The sequence below is a fragment of the Aegilops tauschii genome, chromosome 1 (genome assembly GCF_002575655.3).
Source record: "Aegilops tauschii subsp. strangulata cultivar AL8/78 chromosome 1, Aet v6.0, whole genome shotgun sequence".
NCBI classification, from domain to species: domain Eukaryota; kingdom Viridiplantae; phylum Streptophyta; class Magnoliopsida; order Poales; family Poaceae; genus Aegilops; species Aegilops tauschii.
Window position 1 is genome coordinate 255,005,234 of NC_053035.3, and position 19,852 is coordinate 255,025,085.

Below are 19,852 nucleotides of genomic sequence, written 5' to 3' on the forward strand. Positions count from 1 at the left end.
GGCAGCCTGTGCGAGATTTTGGCGGTCAGATACCTGGTTTCTCTTAGCTTCTTGATGTCCTCCTCTGTGACAGAGGAAGGCATCCACCGACCTTGAAGGTTGGATCCGGACATGATTGAAGGTCCGAAGTGCCTAGCCTGAGCCATGGGTGTTGGAACTCGAGGTGGGGGAAGGATTCGATTGAGCGCGAGAAGAAAAGGACAGGCCTTGGCCCCTTTATAAAGAGAGTGAATATCAAGCGTCCTCCGCGTGGCCGTTTGGAACTTGCCTAAAATCGAGGATTCATACCAGCAGGCACGATGGGGTTACCCACGCCCGTATTGATGAGAATCCCGTGAAAAAAGGAACACGATCTCTGCTTTGACAGGACGTGCCAATAAAACTGCCTCGCAACACGTGCAGTGACGGGCTCAGAAAAACGGTTCGTCATGACCAGATCACGGTAGTACGTCACGTTATGAAAAGCTATCAGCAGATTAGATTTGTGGAAATATTATTCTCTCTACAGTGGTATGTGGAATTTGTTTTGCAGAGCCGGACACTATCCTTGTGTTCAAAATCTTCTATGGAGTATTCGGAGGAGGAACCCGCCTTGCAATGCCGAAGACAATCTGCGCGCCGGACTCATCGTCATTAAAGCCTGGTTCAGGGGCTACTGAGGGAGTCCTGGATTAGGGGGTCCTCGGACAGCCGGACTATATACTTTAGCCGGATTGTTGGACTATGAAGATACAAGATTGAAGACTTCGTCTCGTGTCCGGATGGGACTCTCCTTGGCGTGGAAGGCTAGCTTGGCAATACGGATATGTAGATCAACTCCCTTGTAACCGACTCTGTGTAACCCTAGCCCCCTCCGGTGTCTATATAAACCAGAGGGTTTAGTCCGTAGGACAACAACAATCATACCATAGGCTAGCTTCTAGGGTTTAGCCTCTTCGATCTCGTGGTAGATCAACTCTTGTAATACTCATATCATCAAGATCAATCAAGCATGAAGTAGGGTATTACCTCCATCGAGAGGGCCCGAACCTGGGTAAACATCGTGTCCCCCGCCTCCTGTTACCATCCGCCTTAGACGCACAGTTCGGGACCCCCTACCAGAGATCCGCCGGTTTTGACACTGACACCCCCCTCTAGTCGTCATCTAGATCATTTCATACTCTCTTTGCAATCTTAAGCACAGGCTGCTGCAGTACTCCATTTTCACTGAAATGTTGTTCTTCAGCTTCCTTTGTAGCTTTTTTGGTGTGGTCTTCCTCTTCCTGCTCCTCAGGAACATCATAAATGTCCTCTGGTTCTGTGTCACCCTCAAAATGCAGTGTTGCCTTCTTCATACCTACTACAATTGACTGCAGATCTGCACTAACTTCACAAGAGTTATCCTCCTCGCTTTCTGAATCCAGATCCATGTCTACATAATTGCCACTGTCTTCTATCTGAGAGTTATTATGGTATTGATCAAAAGCTTCTGTCTGGGGAGGTGGCATTGTTTGGATGGGCTTGTAATTTACACTTTGTTGTGTGCCCAGGAGCAAACACTCAACTGTGCATGTGCTTGACAAACCTGAACCAACATAATCACCAAATTACTTATGGGCCACACCATCTTCACTAACTGCAAACACTAAAGGAGGATCAATGTTGTATTCTTCATCAGATATCTCTACTAGTACTGGTACTTTTCTCTTTCTCTTCTTTGCTGGAGACACAACAATTTGTTGGGAAACGTTGCATGGAAAACAAAAAAACCTACGCACATGCAAGATCTACCCATGGAGATGCATAGCAACGAGAGGGGGAGAGTGTGTCTACGTACCCTCATAGACCGTAAGCGGAAGCGTATCACAACGCGGTTGATGTAGTCGAACTTTCTTCGCGCTCCAACCGATCTAGTACCGAACGCACGACACCTCCGCGTCCTGCACACGTTCAGCTCGGTGACTGTAACACCCTCGGTTTCCAATAATCGATTTTACCATAAATCATGCTTTCGTTCTCTCCTTTTCCATGTTTACTTGGTCCATCAATTCATAAATCTGACTCTTTAGTTGCGTCAGGATCGCCGAGATAGTCGAACTGCACTACCTATTTCCTCAAGTCGGACTCCGGGTTCATCTCCTATGATTTATTTCATTCTCATGGCTTATATTATTAGGGAATTTCAAAATATTCTCTAATTCAGGAAATAGAAAAAAAAACTGAACCTTATCTCTTACCTCTCCCTCACAATGTGAGCTATCCTTGTCCATAGGAGGCGTGCTCCACATCTTTCTTCTCTTCCCCAAGCCAAAGGGAAGAATCCCTTTCTCCTCTCTTCTCCAGCCAGCCTACTCCCTCCTCCCTTCCTTCCCCACTCCTCCCTAGGTGCCTCCTTGCTGCACCACGCCCTTCACCATCTCCATGGCTGCCCTTTGATTCAGGGCTTTGAGGAAGAAGGAAATGAGACAAGAAGAGGGAGAACAAGAAAGCTTCCCAAACTTTTCCCTTCACCAAATCTTTGTGATTTGACCATAGAGGTGAGTTTCCCCATCATTTATGATCTCTCACCCTCTATTAGTGATGATTCATGGAGCATAGGGTTAGGACTAGAAACCTTTGTGAAGGAATTGGGGAAAAAGTTGTTCATGCTGCTGTTTCTGTGCGTTCAGATCTGGAACCCAGCAATTTCGAGTTCCTATATGGCACAATTAGGTGGGGGTCATGTGGAATGTTTTGTAGGTATTGTTCCCACAATCTTTTTGAGTGGTCATTCACTCAATTTGGTTCAGCCGTTTAGCCGGGGCGATAAAAACAAGTTGCTGCTCTGTTTCTGCAAAACAACATTTCTATAGTTTTTGCCCATAGCTTTTCAGGATCTTCGAGGGCTGATAAATTGATGCTATTCAATGGTATAGCTACCTGATACCTTTTAGTTCATAGATCAATTTTATTTACTTACTCCCCATGAGTATTGGTCTTGCTATGGATTTCCAAAGGCGGCTACTCCTTATTCCCGAATCTGAAAACAGCAGAGATGTTTTTGCTGGTTTTGACCCCCATAAGCTCATAATCTGAGGTTGAATAGTTGGAGTTATTTGTAGATGAGGTCCCCATAAATCCATAGCCATCTCGCTTGCATGTTTTAGAGCTTCCTAGCTTGAGCTATGATTTTTTCCGTGAAGGGACAGCAAAGGGTTGCTTCCCAGGAATGCGATTAGGCACGTTTTTGTGTGTGCTTTACATAGCTTGTTTTGATGCAATCTTTAAAACTTGTATGTATGTCTCTACAGCAGGTTGCAGCACCAATCCAGCGGTGATAGCCTCGCACCACCTCCCTCACAACGGTTGATGCGAGTACACCGGGCTACAAGAGCTAGATTGCTCCCTTAATATTATGTTCATGTTCACGTTATTCCTTTACATTCATGCAATGGTGAACATACAACTCCCTAGTGTACATTTCAATACACCATACCACTAGTATGTGATAGGGATTGGTTTTTCTTGGTTCTTAATAACAAATCCATCATGAGTGAATCTTCCAAGTTCAAAGAGTGATCCACGCTTCGCGAGCGTATGGTCCTTTGGGTCCGTCCTCATGTTATGGTCCTCTCACTTGGTGAGGGTTGAAAAGGAGTGAGGTGAGACGTCGCCCCTCGTCAGCTTGCTGGCAAAAGCTCAAAGCCAAGTCCTCGGTCTTATTTGGTTTAATTGTTTCTTCTTGCATTCTCATGCTATTCCAAGCATGGGAGGTTTGAGTATAGGATTCACCTTTTCAAGAATAGTTCATAAACATGGTCTTACTTGCTATGCTTTACATGCTTTGTTGTGTACTTGCTGAGTCTTTGGACTCACCCCTCGTGGACTTTGTTTCAGGTACATCACCATGAGGCTTTGCAAGTAGTAGGAAGGGTGTAGCTCCCATGGGTGTCCACTCACACATTTCACACCCCTTCCATCCACCTAGCTGATCATGATAACTCTCGTACTTAGGTCCATGATTCTAAATAGCTAGGATCTACGTGTTGTATATAAACTTTGCCTTGGTTTGTTCCCATGACCTTTGTGCTTACGTGTCAAGGTGGGTTGAAGTTTGTTAGTCCCCACCTAGTATCATGCATGCTTGGAACGTGTGTTTCCTTCGTTATGTGTGGCATAACGGTTTGTGGTTTCACCACTGTGCTCTATATGGGTTATATGATCTTGTAAATGTTTCCGCTTGTGATATTGTATAAGCTCTGTTTATTCAATTGCCTGTCGTGGATGTCCGACAGTACAAAGGAGGTGTTGCCGGATTTTCCCATGGGCATGTTTGGTTTGCTTGTATTCTTGGTGGTAACATTCCTTCTTACAAGGAGGGGTGTTATAGTTGGTATCAATTAAGCTCTATCTTTGCTATACTTGCGTAAGCATGTATACCAATGAAAGATCCTAGGACCTTAGAAATACTTGCTTGCTAGATGTAATTGTTTGCTTGTTAGTATAAAACAAAATTGATGAGGGTGTCAATTCTTTTGAGATTGGGTGAAATACACCAATGCTCTTACTAGTATGTTGTTAGGTTCTTTCTAAATAAAAAACTTGATTAGATGGTTAGAAAAACATAAAACATGACACACTGGTGCACAATAGGAACGATCTCTTTAGTTAGATACTAGCAAGCCTTGTTCTATGTGCATAGATTGCTTGTTGTGTTTTCTAATGCATATTGTGTAGTCTGGTGTTCGAGTAGTACTCGTTTCTGGGTCTCCTGGGTTTATATTTCAATTAATCCAGTGTCAAGTATGACCTTGTATCTTTACCCATCCATATTCTACCTTTTTATTTCTTTGGTTGACTGGGTAATCTTCTTGTGTTTCTTAGATGCCTAGGGGTAAAGCTGGTAGAAAGCAAGTTCCACCCACTCGGGGAAAAAACAGCAGCTGGTGCTAACCCCCGAGGTCGTGGACGCAGGAGTGCCCAACCTGTAGCTGAGGAGAGTGGTGATGGATCAGTGGCAGCTGATGATGTTGCTCCGCCACCACAAGCTGAGTGGCGTGAGTTGATGCAAGAACTCCACACACTTCGTCAGCAAGCTCAAGCCCAAGCCACAACGACTCCTGCACCTACCAATGCCCAGGGCATGATGAATGAGCCATTTGGCTCAAGACAAGTCAATCCTCTTCTCACATGGTCTATGGTACACTCTGGCACTTTTAATGGGAGTGGGACTCCTGTAGTGGCAGCTGATTGGTTGCGCATCATGGAACGATGCCTTGAGGTCATGCAAGTGCAACCAGCCCAAAAGGTGATGTTTGCTACTATTCAGCTAAAGGGCAATGCAGAAATCTGGTGGGAAAATGTCCGTTCCTCTTTACCACCAGAGAATGCTAAACCTACCTGGGAGTTATTTTGAACTCAACTCATTGAGAAGTACTCAAATTCAAGAGGATGGAGAATGCACTAAGCAAGTTAAGGCAAGGAAACAAAACAATTCAGGATTATGAAACCGAATTCAACGACATCATCCGCTTTGTGCCAACAGTGGTTAATAATGATAACGAGAAGGAGGAGGTTCAAGGATGGGCTAGAGCAGCAGTATCGTGTTGTGCTCAGTGCTATTGGGTCCTCTAGCTTTGCTTCCTTGGTTGAGAATGCCAAAAAGATAGAGTTCGAGCTGCAGAATAGCTCACCTCCTCCAATGATATCTTGCCCACCAGGTGGCCCCAGTAATTTCTCTACTGCGGGTGCCAACCAAAAGCAAGACTATGGTGATAGCGGCAAGTCTAACCGCCGCCCAATGAAGAAGTTTAAGAATGTCCAGTCTACCCCCAGCCTTTCAAGCAGAAGTCGCAGAAGGCCTCATCCTATGTTGGCCCGTGTGTGCAATATCGTCCAATGCCTGGGCAAGGGATGATGTGTTTCAAGTGTGGTGAAGGCCATGGCTAATGAGTGCAATTGGACCGGTGTGTGCAAAAGCTGGTCACATGGAACGGGTTTTGTCATGGAATTGTCACGGCAGATGTCCTCGAGCTAGGACTTAGTCGTGGAGCCATCGCTGCTAGGAAGCTTGAAGGGGTTAATGCGGGACAAGGAACACGAGGGTTTATACTGGTTCGGCCCCTTACGGTGAAGTTAAAAGCCTACGTCCAGTTTGGGGTGGTATTGATTAGGGTTACGATCACCAGGGAGCTAAACTGCTATGCCCGGCTCTCGATGAGGTTGTTGTCGTCCCTAAACCGCTGCCGGGTCGTCCCTTTATATAGGGAGGCCGACGCCCAGCAGCCCTTAGAGTCCCGGCCGGCTCATAAGAGTGTCCGGCTCGGACTCTCAACTATACTTGCCTTACACTACAAGTTCTACCATAATAATGATTGTAACTACGGGCCCTTAAGCCATATCCGGGTCTTAGCCCATCTCCGGCCCATCGTCTTCAAGCTTAGCTCCGGGCTTTTGGCAATGACCATATGAGTAACCCGGCCCCTCCTGGCGGGTGACTCTAAGGTCTATATCCTCAACATTAGGCCCCGGATTGATTTGAGCCGGCTCATGTCAATCTTCAACTCTGCCAACAGAAAAAATCTCCAGCTTACCATTCATGTGAAGGCCATAACCCGGCGTGACGTCATCCTCTGGACTCCGGATAATCCGCCGTGACATCATCTTCCATTAAGCCCGTTTTTTACTCCACCAGATCCGCCACGGATCTTTGCTTTTACTGTCATTCCGAAAATCGAGGCGTCGTGGGGGGGGGGACATAACCACGCCGTCGTCTCCTTGAATCTCGCGCCCACTTATGACCTTGCCTTATAAATAGGCCGGCCCGACGGGCTCTCCTCACGCTCCTTTCTTCCTCCTCGCGCCGCTGCTTTTCTCACTGAGCTCGCACTCCGCCGCCGTCGTCTCGCCTCCGGTCTTCGTCAACCTTGGCCGCTGCATCACCCTGACTCGGACCAGATAAACGGCGGCGACTCCCGCACCTCTTCAGCTCCGGTAAGTTCTCACTACCCCGTAGAGTAGATCTGCAGTAGGGTTCATCCACGTTCTTCGTGTTCGTCACCATTGCCCGCAAGTTCGGTAGTTCTCCTAGTTACTGCTCCTGCTTGATCTTAGGCCTGCATAGAACTAGTGCGGTAGTTGTTTTAAGATCCATTTCACATGCAAGTAGCCTTCCTTGTACTGCATAAGAACCTTGTTCGAACCCAAGAACTCCCTCACTTCGGTTTCTAGGTCTAGAAATTTTTTCCTTTGCCCGACCACCTTGATCCAAAAAAGATACTGCAATATGTGAAACCTGTTTTACCACACTTAGTAAAAACTGCAACCATTGAATCTTGGCGGCTTATAATTCCGGTTTCAAGAAACCACGCGCCATAGAATCCTCCGGCTTTAAAGAAAACCATGCTCCGTAGAATCCTCCGGCTTAACTGTGGTAAGGCCGTAGATAACCAACTTACTCTGAATGCCCCTGTGGCTTAAATAACCCACTGTACCAGAGTATATATCATTAGCCTCGTTCATAAGCCGCCACCTTAGTTTTGAACTGTAGATCTCCGGCTTATAATTAACCCGGACATTTTTCCTTTTTGTCATAGACCGCCAACTTTCACCATGCCTCCCAAGGCTCCCATCACTTGCAACTGGATGAGGTCCAACGTCACCGACGAGACCCTAGCCAATTTTGTTAAGTCCGGATATTTGCCTAAGAAGGAATCATGTCCTACCGTGCCCCTGACCCGTCAGAAGAGAGACCACAGCCAAAGGACGGGGAGGTAGTGATTTTCGCAGATCATATGAGCCGGGGCTTCGCACCGCCCGGCTCAAAGTTCTTTAGGGACGTGCTCAACTTCTTCGACTTGCGGCCTCAAGATATAGGCCCCAACTCAGTATCCAATATCTGCAATTTTCAAGTCTTCTGCGAGGTTTACCTAGGAGAAGAACCTAGTCTGCTGCTCTTCAGAGAGCTTTTTTACTTAAACCGCCAGAATGAGTGCGCCAACGGGCCAAGTCTGGAGCTAGGTGGCATTTCCATCCAGCGGCGTAGGGACTGTCTGTTCCCTTATGCAGAGCCGCCGAGCCAACCCAAGGACTGGAACATGACTTGGTTCTACTGCCAAGATACATCCCCGGCTGATGAAAGCCCGCTGCCCGGCTTTCGCCCAACACGTCTAGAGCCGACTCACCCACTGTCGGACAAACTGACTCCAGCAGAGCGCCAGCCTCTGCTTCCTACTATCAACAAAATCAAGGCCCTCCTGGGCAACGGTCTGAACGGAATCGACCTGGTCCGGGTCTGGATCTCATGGTGGGTGATCCCATTGAGCCGCCGCCCCGGCTTAATGTGTGAGTACACCGGGCCAAAGGATGACCCTCAGAGGCACAGCCGCAATGATCTTCCAGAAGACGTTGCAGAGGAGGAGACCAAGGCTCTTTTAAACGAGAGCCTGGCAGACTGCGGAAGGACCGGGTTAGCCCCCTTCTGCAAGACCAATCCAGCCCCAGCAGTAAGCCGCTGACTTTAACTTTTTATCTTCGTCTGCATATAACCTTTATCTGAACCATTTTAAGAATTCATCATTGTATTTTTCAGGCTAATGATAAGTTCTGGCGGGTCAAATATGACCATGAGGCGGCCAAGAAAGCCAGGAAGGCGAAGAAAGCCGCCAAGAAAGCCGCCCCTCACAAAAAAGGAAGCAGGCCTACTGCATCGGAGCTGATGCAATTAAGCGACAGCTTCGAGTCAGAGGTAACTCCTGAGCATTTAAGTCCTTACTATATTCACTGTTTGTTGCTGTCCGCCTTATCAATACTTGCTCATTGACAGGATGACACCGGCGCAAGTAACCCGGTGGTTGAAGAGGTAATGTCACTTTCCTCCGACTCGGAGCCCTTGCCACAGCTGAAAGTCCGAAGGGTAACCCGGAAAGTAAGCTTTTCACATCCTTTAGCTCATCAAGACCCTCAATTTCTTTTGAAGCGACAGGTTCACGAAAGCCGGCGTCACACCCGGACCAACAAGGACACCGACCTCTCCGCCGGGTTACCCGACGCAACAAGGAAGCGCCGAACTGAGGTTATTTCCCACTTGTACCCTTTTCACCCGTTGGCGGGTGTTATCCGTCAGCCACTCAACTCTTCTGACTCCAATTATCAGGAGACTTCCCCCTCTTCGGGTGACTCCATGCAGTCAAATCTGCCGGCTTTCAAGACCGCGCCCGGGTAACAACAATCATCTCATGTTGTTCTGATCTTTACTCATATGCTTTGTACTAACCTTTGTTGTTCTTTCAGTGCCCAAGCAAAGCTCACCAAGAGGGTGAAGAAAACCAAGTCGGCCGGAGTGCCGGATTTGCCTGAGCCGGCAGTGACAGTCCAAGAACCGCCAGCTGCCTCCGCCCCCGAAGCCACCACTCCAATGGACACGGCACCTGAAGCCACCGCCCCAACTACCAAGGCAACGACCGAAGCTTCGGTTAACCCGGAGGCCTCCGGCTCAGCTCCACCAGCAGACGACCCGGACGTGGTAATCACCCGGACGGAGTATGTTGAGCCGGGGAGACCGACCGTGTTGGCCAAGTGCTCCGCTAAGGGGGAGTTACTGCAGCCCCACCGGGCGAATCTGGACCTCTCCAACTACAGCAACCTGAGCATTGGAGAGCTCGTCTCTGGCTACATCAGCCAAGTACACAAGAGCCGGGACGCCGAGGTCGCCATGGTAAACCAGATCCAGCAAAAATCTGAGGTATCCTTCTGCTATCTTCTTACTTACTGCATAGTTACCTTTGCCATGCTAGCCCCCAAGTCGACGACTTATGATTTGAATATGTTGTAGACTTAGGTTCCGGCTTACTCAATTGAGCCGGCAGTATGTAGATAGATACGTTCAATATGCATTAGCCCCCAAGTGCCAAGTGTCTTTGCTTGGAAAGTGCTTGGGACTTATATAGTAACTGCTCATGTCATAACCCGGAAATTTATGCAGGCTGTCAGCAAGAAGCTAGAGGCGGACCTTGCGGATCTCAAGAGCCGGCTGAAGATGCAGGAGATGGAGACCCAGAAGGCAAACGCCAAGTTTGTATCCAGCATCGCCACTCAAGAAAAGTTGAAGACCGAGTTTGATGCTGAGAGAAAAGCCTGGGCCGAAGAGAAGGCCGCACTGGTGACCCGGGCGGAACAGGCAGAGAAGGCTCTCTCTGAGAAGACCGCCGAGCTCTCCGGCCTAAAGCTCCAGGTTTCCCAAATGGTAGCCGCCATCTTCTGTAAGTCGCCTCACCGGCTTTCACCAATGTTAGAATGTTTATATCTCATGATTCATCCTTGCCGCCGACGTACCTGATTCTGTTAAATAGGTCCTAGAAGTGCCAATCTCAACCAGAGCATGGTCACCAAGCTAAAGGCCGTGTATACCCTGGTGGAGCAGCTCTACACCGGGTCACAGCGTGCCTTAGCTGTGGTGGCCCTATCCAACGAGGTGCCAACTCACCTGGCCGAAGTCCTGCGCTGGCTCGCCGTTCTGCCTCAGCGGATCCAAGAGCTGCGACGGGCCTCTGCGAGAGCCGGAGCAATCGCCGCGCTGAGCCGGGCCAAGGCATTCCTGCCGGAGCTAGACCCGGCAGACATCGCCCTGGGTTATCCAAGCCTGAAGGAAGACGGCTCAGCTTTCGATCAGAAGGATTTCGCAGCCTGCGTGAAGGCAGTACGCCCGGTGGCCACCCTTATCGGGAACGACACTGATCTGACCAAGTACCAGCCGGGTTATGATGCGGAGAATCAGAGGATTCCAACCCCTCGCTATGAAGCCCTCAACCTGATCCCTCCTGCTCGTCAGCACACCTTCGCCCCGGAGATTGACCCGGCCGGGTTAATTGACGAGGAAGCCCAATTCGAAGCTCTCAGCGGCATCGACTGGAAGTCATCAACCTTCGAGGTCTTGGGATCAGCCGGAGGAGAAGACAGGAACGAGCCAGAGACTTCAACTCAGCGGGCATCGTGACTCGGCTGGCGGTTTACCAAACAATGCTCCACCCGTTTTTAGTCTTGATGAGTTTTTGTAATAGAATAGGTGCAACAGTTCATCTCTGCCGTGCCATCGTGCACGTATTGAATGCGAAAGTCCTTTGAAGTTGTCTCTTTGATGTTTCTCCGGTTTATAACCATCCCTTTGTTTTTCTCAACCTCAAAGAGGTGCCTTTAAGTATCCTGCATAGAAAGGCAAATCACAAGTCTCAAGGCGGCTTACCGCCCTGAGAATCAGGTGCTTTGGATAGATAAGCCGGAATATGAATCAAAAAAGACTGGTCCTCCATGATATCCTTAACACAGCCGTAATAACACACTTAGCGGCCTGTAAGCATACTTCCGGTTTAAATAACCCGGGTAACAAGGTTGGTATCTTAACTCCGATTTACCTGTCGTAATGACACCCATGGCGTTCAACGAACACTGTAAACCAAAGTTAAGCCGGTAAAGTGAGACCCGGCCGTACACACCTTGACATACACTTGTGATAAAGCAGAGGAACTTAGGGGCTTCCGGTTCGAATACGACCAGAGACCCGGCCAAAAGGGGTTAAGCTAAGATTCGGATACGATCACATAGCCCCCAGTGGGTGTGGCGATGCCAATCAAGAGGGTACCGACAGCTATGTTCTCTTTGGTTCGAATACGACCCATGTTTGAACAGGAAGCCCCCAAGTGACTTTAAGAATTGTTTAACGACGCTGATTCGAATACGATCCACGTCGGTTCTCAGAGGGGTTAAAGTATGATTCAAATATGACCAAAGGTAACTTCCCAATGAGCTCGGCACTTTGCCAATCAAATGGGTATCGACAGCTATGTTCTCTTTGGTTCGAATACGACCCATGTTTGAACAGGAAGCCCCCAAGTGATGTTGCTGTTTACGGCTAGATTCGAATACGATCGTAAACCGGATCCTCCTTTAAATCATCATATAATCTTGTAATAAGAACAACACGTGCGTATTTGGAGGAGGAAAAAGGACAGAGGTCCTGCTTTATTGCTTATCATAATATATACATGGCTGAGAGAAATATGTACACCACGAGAGCCGGTAGATCAAGTGTAGTAAGGCCGAAGCCGAGCTATGTTCCACGGCCGACGGGTCTCTTCCTCCGACTTACGTGAATCTTTGTGCTCCCGAATGTCAATGAGGTAATATGACCCGTTGTGCAAGTTCTTGCTGACCACAAAGGGCCCTTCCCAAGGCGGGGATAACTTGTGTGCATCTGTTTGATCCTGGATGAGCCGGAGCACAAGGTCGCCTTCCTGGAAGACCCGGGATTTGACCCGACGACTATGATAACGGCGCAGGTCTTGTTGGTAAATCGCTGAACGGGCTGCGGCCACATCACGCTGTTCGTCCAACAAGTCAAGAGCATCTTGGCGCGCCTGTTCATTGCCCGTATCAACATAAGCCACTACGCGAGGTGAGTCGTGACGGATGTCACTGGGGAGGACTGCTTCTGCTCCATAAACCATGAAGAAAGGCGTGAAACCTGTAGATCTGTTAGGAGTAGTGTTGATGCTCCATAAGACGGAGGGCAACTCCTCCACCCAACAACCCGGCGTCCGTTGTAGAGGGACCAAAAGCCGGGGTTTGATACCCTTCAGAATCTCCTGATTAGCTCTCTCAGCTTGACCATTGGATTGAGGATGAGCCACTGAGGAAACATCAAGTCGGATATGCTCGCGTTGACAAAACTCCTCCATGGCGCCTTTGGAGAGATTGGTGCCATTGTCAGTTATAATGCTGTGTGGAAAACCAAAGCGAAAGATCACCTTTTTCATAAATTGAACCGCCGTGGCTGCATCACACTTGCTAACTGGCTCAGCTTCCACCCACTTTGTGAATTTGTCAACTGCCACCAAGAGGTGGGTCTTCTTATCTTTGGACCTTTTAAAAGGTCCAACCATATCAAGCCCCCAGACCGCAAAGGGCCAAGTGATTGGGATCATCCTCAACTCCTGAGCCGGCACGTGAGCCCGTCGTGAGAACCTCTGGCAACCATCACACTTACTGACCAAGTCCTCTGCATCAGCATGAGCCGTCAACCAATAAAAACCATGACGGAAAGCCTTGGCCACAAGGGACTTTGAGCCGGCATGATGGCCACAATCCCCTTCATGGATCTCACGCAAAATCTCTTGACCTTCCGCAGGGGAGACACAACGCTGAAATGCCCCTGTAACACTGCGATGGTGCAACTCGCCATCGATAACGATCATTGACTTAGCCCGCCGGGTTATTTGCCTGGCCAAAGTTTCATCCTCAGGCAACTCGCCCCGGGTCATATAAGCCAGATATGGCATTGTCCAGTCTGGTATGACATGAAGAGCTGCCACCAGTTGTGCCTCTGGGTCAGGGACAGCCAAGTCTTCCTCCGTAGGCAACTTGACCGAAGGGTTATACAGGACGTCCAGGAAAGTGTTAGGCGGCACCGGCTTTCGCTGAGAGCCTAGCCGGCTTAGAGCATCAGCTGCTTCATTCTTCCTGCGATCAATGTGCTCTACTTGGTAGCCCTGAAAGTGCCCAGCAATGGCATCAACCTCGCGGCGATAGGCCGCCATTAGGGGGTCCTTAGAGTCCCACTTGCCTGATACTTGTTGAGCCACCAAGTCTGAGTCACCGAAGCACCTTACCCGGCTCAAGCTCATCTCCTTAGCCATCCGAAGACCGTGGAGCAAGGCCTCGTACTCAGCCGCATTGTTAGTGCAAGGAAACATCAACCGTAGCACATAATGGAATTTGTCACCCTTAGGGGAAGCCAATACAACGCCAGCCCCCGAGCCCTCCAACTGCCTGGACCCATCAAAGTGAATAGTCCAATATGTGTTATCCGGCTTTTGCTCGGGCACTTGTGACTCTGTCCAATCATTGATGAAATCCACCAAGGCCTGAGATTTAACAGCAGTGCGTGGCACATATTTGAGACCATGAGATCCAAGTTCTATAGCCCACTTAGCAATTCTCCCTGTGGCCTCTCTGTTTTGAATGATATCGCCAAGGGGGGCAGAGCTGACCACAGTGATGGGATGACCCTGAAAATAATGCTTAAGTTTCCGGCTCGCCATGAATACCCCATACACAAGCTTCTGCCAATGCGGGTACCGCTGCTTGGATTCAATGAGCACTTCGTTGACATAATAAACCGGCCGCTGAACCGGATGCTCCTTACCCTCCTCCTTGCGCTCCACCACAATAGCCACACTGACGGCCCGTGCGTTGGCCGCCACGTACAGTAGTAAGGGCTCCTTGTCAACCGGAGCGGCAAGGACTGGAGGCTCTGCCAGCTGCTTCTTCAACTCCTCAAAGGCGGTATTAGCTGCATCATTCCAGACAAAGTTATCAGTTTTCTTCATCAACTGATATAAGGGCATGGCCTTCTCACCCAAACGGCTTATAAACCGGCTTAAAGCAGCGATGCGACCCGCCAAGCGCTGAACGTCATTTATACACACCGGCTTAGCCAGGGAGGTGATGGCCTTGATCTTCTCCGGGTTAGCCTCAATGCCTCTGTCAGAAACCAAGAAGCCCAAAAGCTTGCCTGCAGGAACACCAAAGACACACTTGGCCGGGTTAAGCATCATTTTATAGACCCGGAGATTATCAGAGGTTTCCCTTAAATCATCTATCAGGGTTTCCTCTTTGATGGATTTAACCACAATATCGTCCACGTAAGCATGAACATTGCGCCCGATCTGCTTATGAAGACAGTTCTGTACACAACGCTGGTAAGTCGCCTGTGCACACTTGAGTCCAAAGGGCATAGACACATAGCAGAAGGCTCCAAAGGGAGTGATGAACGCCGTCTTCTCCTGGTCCTTAACTGCCATCTTAATATGATGATAACCAGAATAAGCATCCAAGAAACTTAAGCGTGCACAACCTGCCGTAGCATCAATGATTTGATCAATACGGGGGAGGGCAAAAGGATCAGCCGGACACGCCTTGTTCAAGTCCGTATAGTCCACACACATCCGCCAGGTGCCATTCTTCTTGAGTACAAGCACCGGGTTAGCTAACCACTCTAGGTGAAAGACTTCAACGATAAACCCGGCCGCCAAGAGCCGGGCCACTTCTTCACCAATGGCTTTCCGCCTCTCTTCGTTAAACCGCCGAAGGAACTGTCTGACCGGCTTGAATTTCGGATCAACATTGAGAGTATGCTCAGCGAGTTCTCTAGGTACACCTGGCATGTCAGAAGGTTTCCATGCGAAGATGTCCCTATTCTCACGGATGAACTCGATGAGCGCGCTTTCCTATTTTGGATCCAGATTGGCACTGATGCTAAACTGCTGAGATGAATCTCCCGGAACAAATTCAACAAGCTTAGTTTCATCAGCCGACTTAAATTTCATCGCCGGCTCAGCCTCCGTAGTCGGCTTTTTCAGAGAGGTCATATCTGTTGGGCCAACATTGTCCTTGTAAAACTTCAATTCCTCTGTAGCACAGACAGATTCTGCATAAGCCGCATCACCTTCCTCACACTCCAGAGCCACTTTCCGGCTGCCATGAACCGTAGTGATCCCACTGTGACCCGGCATCTTGAGCTGTAAGTACACATAACACGGCCGTGCCATGAACTTGGCGTAAGCCGGCCGTCCAAATATGGCATGGTATGGACTTCTTATCTTGACCACCTCAAAGGTCAATTTCTCCACCCTGTAGTTGTTCTCATCACCAAAAGCCACTTCCAATTCGATCTTGCCGACTGGATAAGCCGACTTACCAGGTACCACGCCATGGAAGATAGTGTTTGACTGGCTGAGGTTCTTATCAACCAACCCCATACGGCGAAAAGTCTCATAATAGAGGATGTTGATGCTGCTGCCTCCATCCATGAGCACCTTTGTGAACTTATATCCTCCCACCCGAGGAGCCACCACTAAGGCCAAGTGGCCGGGTTATCCACCCGGGGAGGGTGATCCTCCCTACTCCACACTATAGGCTGCTCAGACCACCGCAAGTAGCGTGGGACCGCCGGCTCAACAGCATTCACAGCCCTCTTGTGAAGCTTCTGATCTCGCTTGCACAGACTAGTGGTAAACACATGATACTGTCCGCCGCTAAGCTGCTTTGGATTGGTCTGATAACCCCCTGCTGCTGTTGATGACCCTGGCCAGGCTGTTGATTAAAGCCCCCTTGACCGTTCTGAGGACCGGAATTTGAGCCGCCGCCCGGGCCATGAAAGCCGCCAGCGCCTGAGCCGCCGCCCGGGCCATTGTAATTCTTAAAGGCCTTCATGATTGCACAATCCTTCCACAGATGAGTCGCTGGCTTCTCCCTAGAGCCGTGCCTTGGACAAGGTTCATTCAACAGCTGCTCCAGCGCCGGACCTGACCCGCCGCCTCGGGGAGGGGGCCTCCCCTTGCGTCGCTGGTTATTACCTTGGGAGTTGGCATTGGCTACAAACTCTAGGCTGCCATCGGCCTTGCGCTTGCCTCCTCCTTGGTTCCCCGGGTTAAACTGAGGACCCTTGCCATTGCCGTTCTTCTTTCCCTTCCCTGTCCTTTCATCATCTGAAGGGGGATCCTTGGTACCATCGGAATCGGCGTACTTGACAAGAGCCGCCATTAGTGTACCCATATCAGTGCAGTCGCGCTTAAGCCGCCCGAGTTTCATCTTCAGGGGCACAAAGCGACAATTCTGTTCCAACATTAAGACTGCAGAGCCGGCATCCATCTTATCTGATGAATGTATGATCTCCTTAACCCGGCGAACCCAATGGGTCGTGGATTCACCCTCCTGCTACTTACAGTTAGTCAAATCCACAATCGACATAGACTGCCTACAGGTATCTTTGAAGTTTTGGATGAACCGGGCCTTCAGCTCAGCCCAGGACCCAATGGAATTCGGTGGTAGCCCTTTCAACCAAGTGCGGGCAGTTCCATCTAACATCATGGTGAAATACTTGGCCATGGCCGCCTCACTGACCTCCAGCAACTCCATAGCCATCTCATAACTCTCAATCTAGGCTGCGGGTTGTAAGTCAGCTGTGTAGTTAGGCACCTTCCTAGGGCCCTTGAAGTCCTTAGGTAGACGTTCATTACGGATAGCTGGCACTAAACAAGGGACGCCCCCGGTCCTGGTAGGAATACCCACGTCGACGGAGGTCGTCGGATAAGCCGGGGGGTCTGATAAGCCGTCAGTTGAGGCACTTGCTCCGCCTCTTGCCATGCTTTGTCCTGGTCTGCCACGTGAAAGGCTCCGTTATAAGCCGGGCCGTGGCCGGGGGGCGGGTCGTGGCGTCGGACGTTACTTGAGCCGGTCGCTGAGACCATGTGCCTGCTGTAACTCGGGCTCTGACCCGGACGAGGGGTCGAGTGGATCCTATCCCGGCTATAGGAGTACGCCTCTTGCTGCGCCAGTGCTGTCTGAAGGAGTTCCCTGACCCGGCGGGTTTCAATAGCCGTCGGAGAGTCGCCGTCAACTGGGAGAGCTGCCAGCCGTGCTGCCGTAGCGACCATGTTCTCCAGCGGGTTATTATAATGACCCGGGGGTATTGGCACATATTGAGGCGGGGCAGGGGCACCTGGGGAGGCCCCATTACTCGTGGCTGAATAAGGGGTCCAGACCCGGGCACTATGACCCCTGGCGGGTTACTAGACCCTGCACCTGGCGTGTTGAAGAGGTTGCGTGGATCGTAAACCAGAGGGAGTCGAGACTGGGCCTTTTGATGCCTCCTTCTCATGACCTCATTGGCCGCGTTCTGATCCATCGTGAGTTGGAAGGACTGTGCCTGAATCAGCTGAGTCTGGGCATCGAGAGCCGCCCGCTCCGCAGCCAGCCTGATCCCTTCCGCTGCAAGATCCTCCTTAGCTTTTATTAGATCCAATTTTAACTGTGCCACCTCGGCATCGTGCTGAGCTTGATCTGCCGGGTCAACCGTGGCGGTTAACAGGGCCGTCATCTTGTCCGTGAGATCCATTAGCACCTGAGCCGGAGAAGGCACCGGGTTTCCCACTCCAGCAGCGGGGTTCTGAACAGGCTGCGCACCAGCCATAAAAACTCCAACCTGACTTGGCGGCTCAAAAAGGTCCGGAATACTGTCACCATCGGAACAACCCATGAGCCTACCATCTTGAAGTTGGTACAACGAGTTTGACTCATCGGTGGCCGACTCGCCGTCAGAGCCGGCGGCCGTCTCATCACCAGATCTAGATCGATCGGAGAGTCCTCCATGGATGCATCCCACAAAAGCGCGCCTTAAGGCAGGCCGGGCCCGGGCGGGTTGTGCGCGCTGAGCCGTTTCGATGAGATCGGCGCAGAGATCCGGCTCAGGGCCCGGCTCACCAATCTTGCCAATGAAAACATGAATTCTGCCGAAGGGGACCCGGTACCCGTACTCAATTGAGCCGGCGTCGGGGCCCCAGTTTGCATCGTCGATGTAGAGCTTGCCGCGACGACTCTTGGTCATCCGGCCCACAGCGTATCCCTTGATCCCTTCGAAGCTGCCCTTCAAGAACTCAAATCCACCGTGCGCTGGCCTCACGGTGGGCGCCAACTGTCGTGGAATTGTCACGGCAGATGTCCTTGAGCTAGGACTTAGTCATGGAGCCATCGCTGCTAGGAAGCTTGAAGGGGTTAATGCGGGACAAGGAACACGAGGGTTTATACTGGTTCGTCCCCTTACGGTGAAGGTAAAAGCCTACGTCCAGTTTGGGGTGGTATTGATTAGGGTTACGATCACCAGGGAGCTAAACTGCTATGCCCGGCTCTCGATGAGGTTGTTGTCGTCCCTAAACCGCTGCCGGGTCGTCCCTTTATATAGGGAGGCCGACGCCCAGCAGCCCTTAGAGTCCCGGCCGGCTCATAAGAGTGTCCGGCTCGGACTCTCAACTATACTTGCCTTACACTACAAGTTCTACCATAATAATGATTGTAACTACGGGCCCTTAAGCCATATCCGGGTCTTAGCCCATCTCCGGCCCATCGTCTTCAAGCTTAGCTCCGGGCTTTTGGCAACGACCATATGAGTAACCCGGCCCCTCCTGGCGGGTGACTCTAAGGTCTATATCCTCAACATGTTTGTAAGTTGAACCCTGCTAGCATTATCAAGTGGCAAACTGTGTCTTCCCAAGCGGAGTCCTCATCACCGTCCGTGTCCTCACATGGGTATGTCCAAGCAATGAAGAATATTCAAGCTCCTCCACATCCATATGCAACTTGGGGTCCTCCTCCTCAAGGGTACTATTGGCCACCAACTCACACAACGCCATCCAACTACCCAGTACCCCATGCTCCTCCAACTGTGCCACAGATTGGTGCTCCACCTGCACCATTTTGCTAGAGCTTTTATACCTTGCCTTCATCATCCACGGCTGGACGTCCAGATGTCATGATAGGTACTCTACCTGTCAACTCAGTTGAAGCTCTAGTACTATTTGACTCTGGTTCTAGTTTCTCATATGTATCGCTAGACTTTGCGAATCGGGCAAACATGTCTAGGCAAGAAATTTCTCAACCATTGAGGGTTAGTTCCACAGGGGGACTCCTTTCTTGTAGCACTATACTCTACCTGTCAACTCAGTTGAAGCTCTAGTACTATTTTACTCTGGTTCTAGTTTCTCATATGTATCGCTAGACTTTGCGAATCGGGCAAACATGTCTAGGCAAGAAATTTCTCAACCAGTGAGGGTTAGTTCCCCAGGGGGACTCCTTTCTTGTAGCACTGTGTGTCCTGGTTGTGATATTTCTATTGAGGATGAAGATTTCACTGCCAATCTGTTCATCCTTCCACTTCAGCCTTTTGATGTAATTCTTGGTATGGATTGGCTACAAGCTTACAAAGCAATGTTCTCTTGCTTTTGGAGAATTATCACCCTTGACTCCCCCTCGGGAAAGGAGTGTGTTTACCAAGCTAGTGCACCTC

General features: G+C 50.1%; 1 protein-coding gene across 4 annotated transcripts; it reads left to right on the top strand.

Annotated features, from left to right (window-relative positions):
* The first annotated feature begins 1,942 nt into the window (after positions 1-1,942).
* On the top strand, positions 1,943-11,129 carry LOC120976104 (uncharacterized). Of its 4 annotated transcripts, XM_073495761.1 has the most exons (9): positions 1,943-2,516; positions 4,843-8,462; positions 8,549-8,704; positions 8,783-8,818; positions 8,942-9,031; positions 9,113-9,177; positions 9,250-9,700; positions 9,941-10,217; positions 10,308-11,129. In XM_073495761.1, exons 2-9 carry the CDS (start codon positions 7,674-7,676, stop codon positions 10,949-10,951), a joined length of 2,508 nt encoding a protein of 835 aa, XP_073351862.1. In that variant the 5' UTR covers positions 1,943-2,516; positions 4,843-7,673; the 3' UTR covers positions 10,952-11,129. The 4 variants fall into 4 exon arrangements, 1 of the variants encoding a protein (XP_073351862.1); XR_012180863.1 differs by lacking the exons at positions 4,843-8,462; positions 8,549-8,704; positions 8,783-8,818; ... (3 more) ...; positions 9,941-10,217; positions 10,308-11,129 and adding exons at positions 3,270-3,412; positions 3,856-4,229 and having other exon boundaries at positions 2,211-2,516; XR_012180864.1 differs by lacking the exons at positions 4,843-8,462; positions 8,549-8,704; positions 8,783-8,818; ... (3 more) ...; positions 9,941-10,217; positions 10,308-11,129 and adding exons at positions 3,273-3,412; positions 3,856-4,229 and having other exon boundaries at positions 2,211-2,516.
* The last annotated feature ends 8,723 nt before the right edge of the window (positions 11,130-19,852 follow it).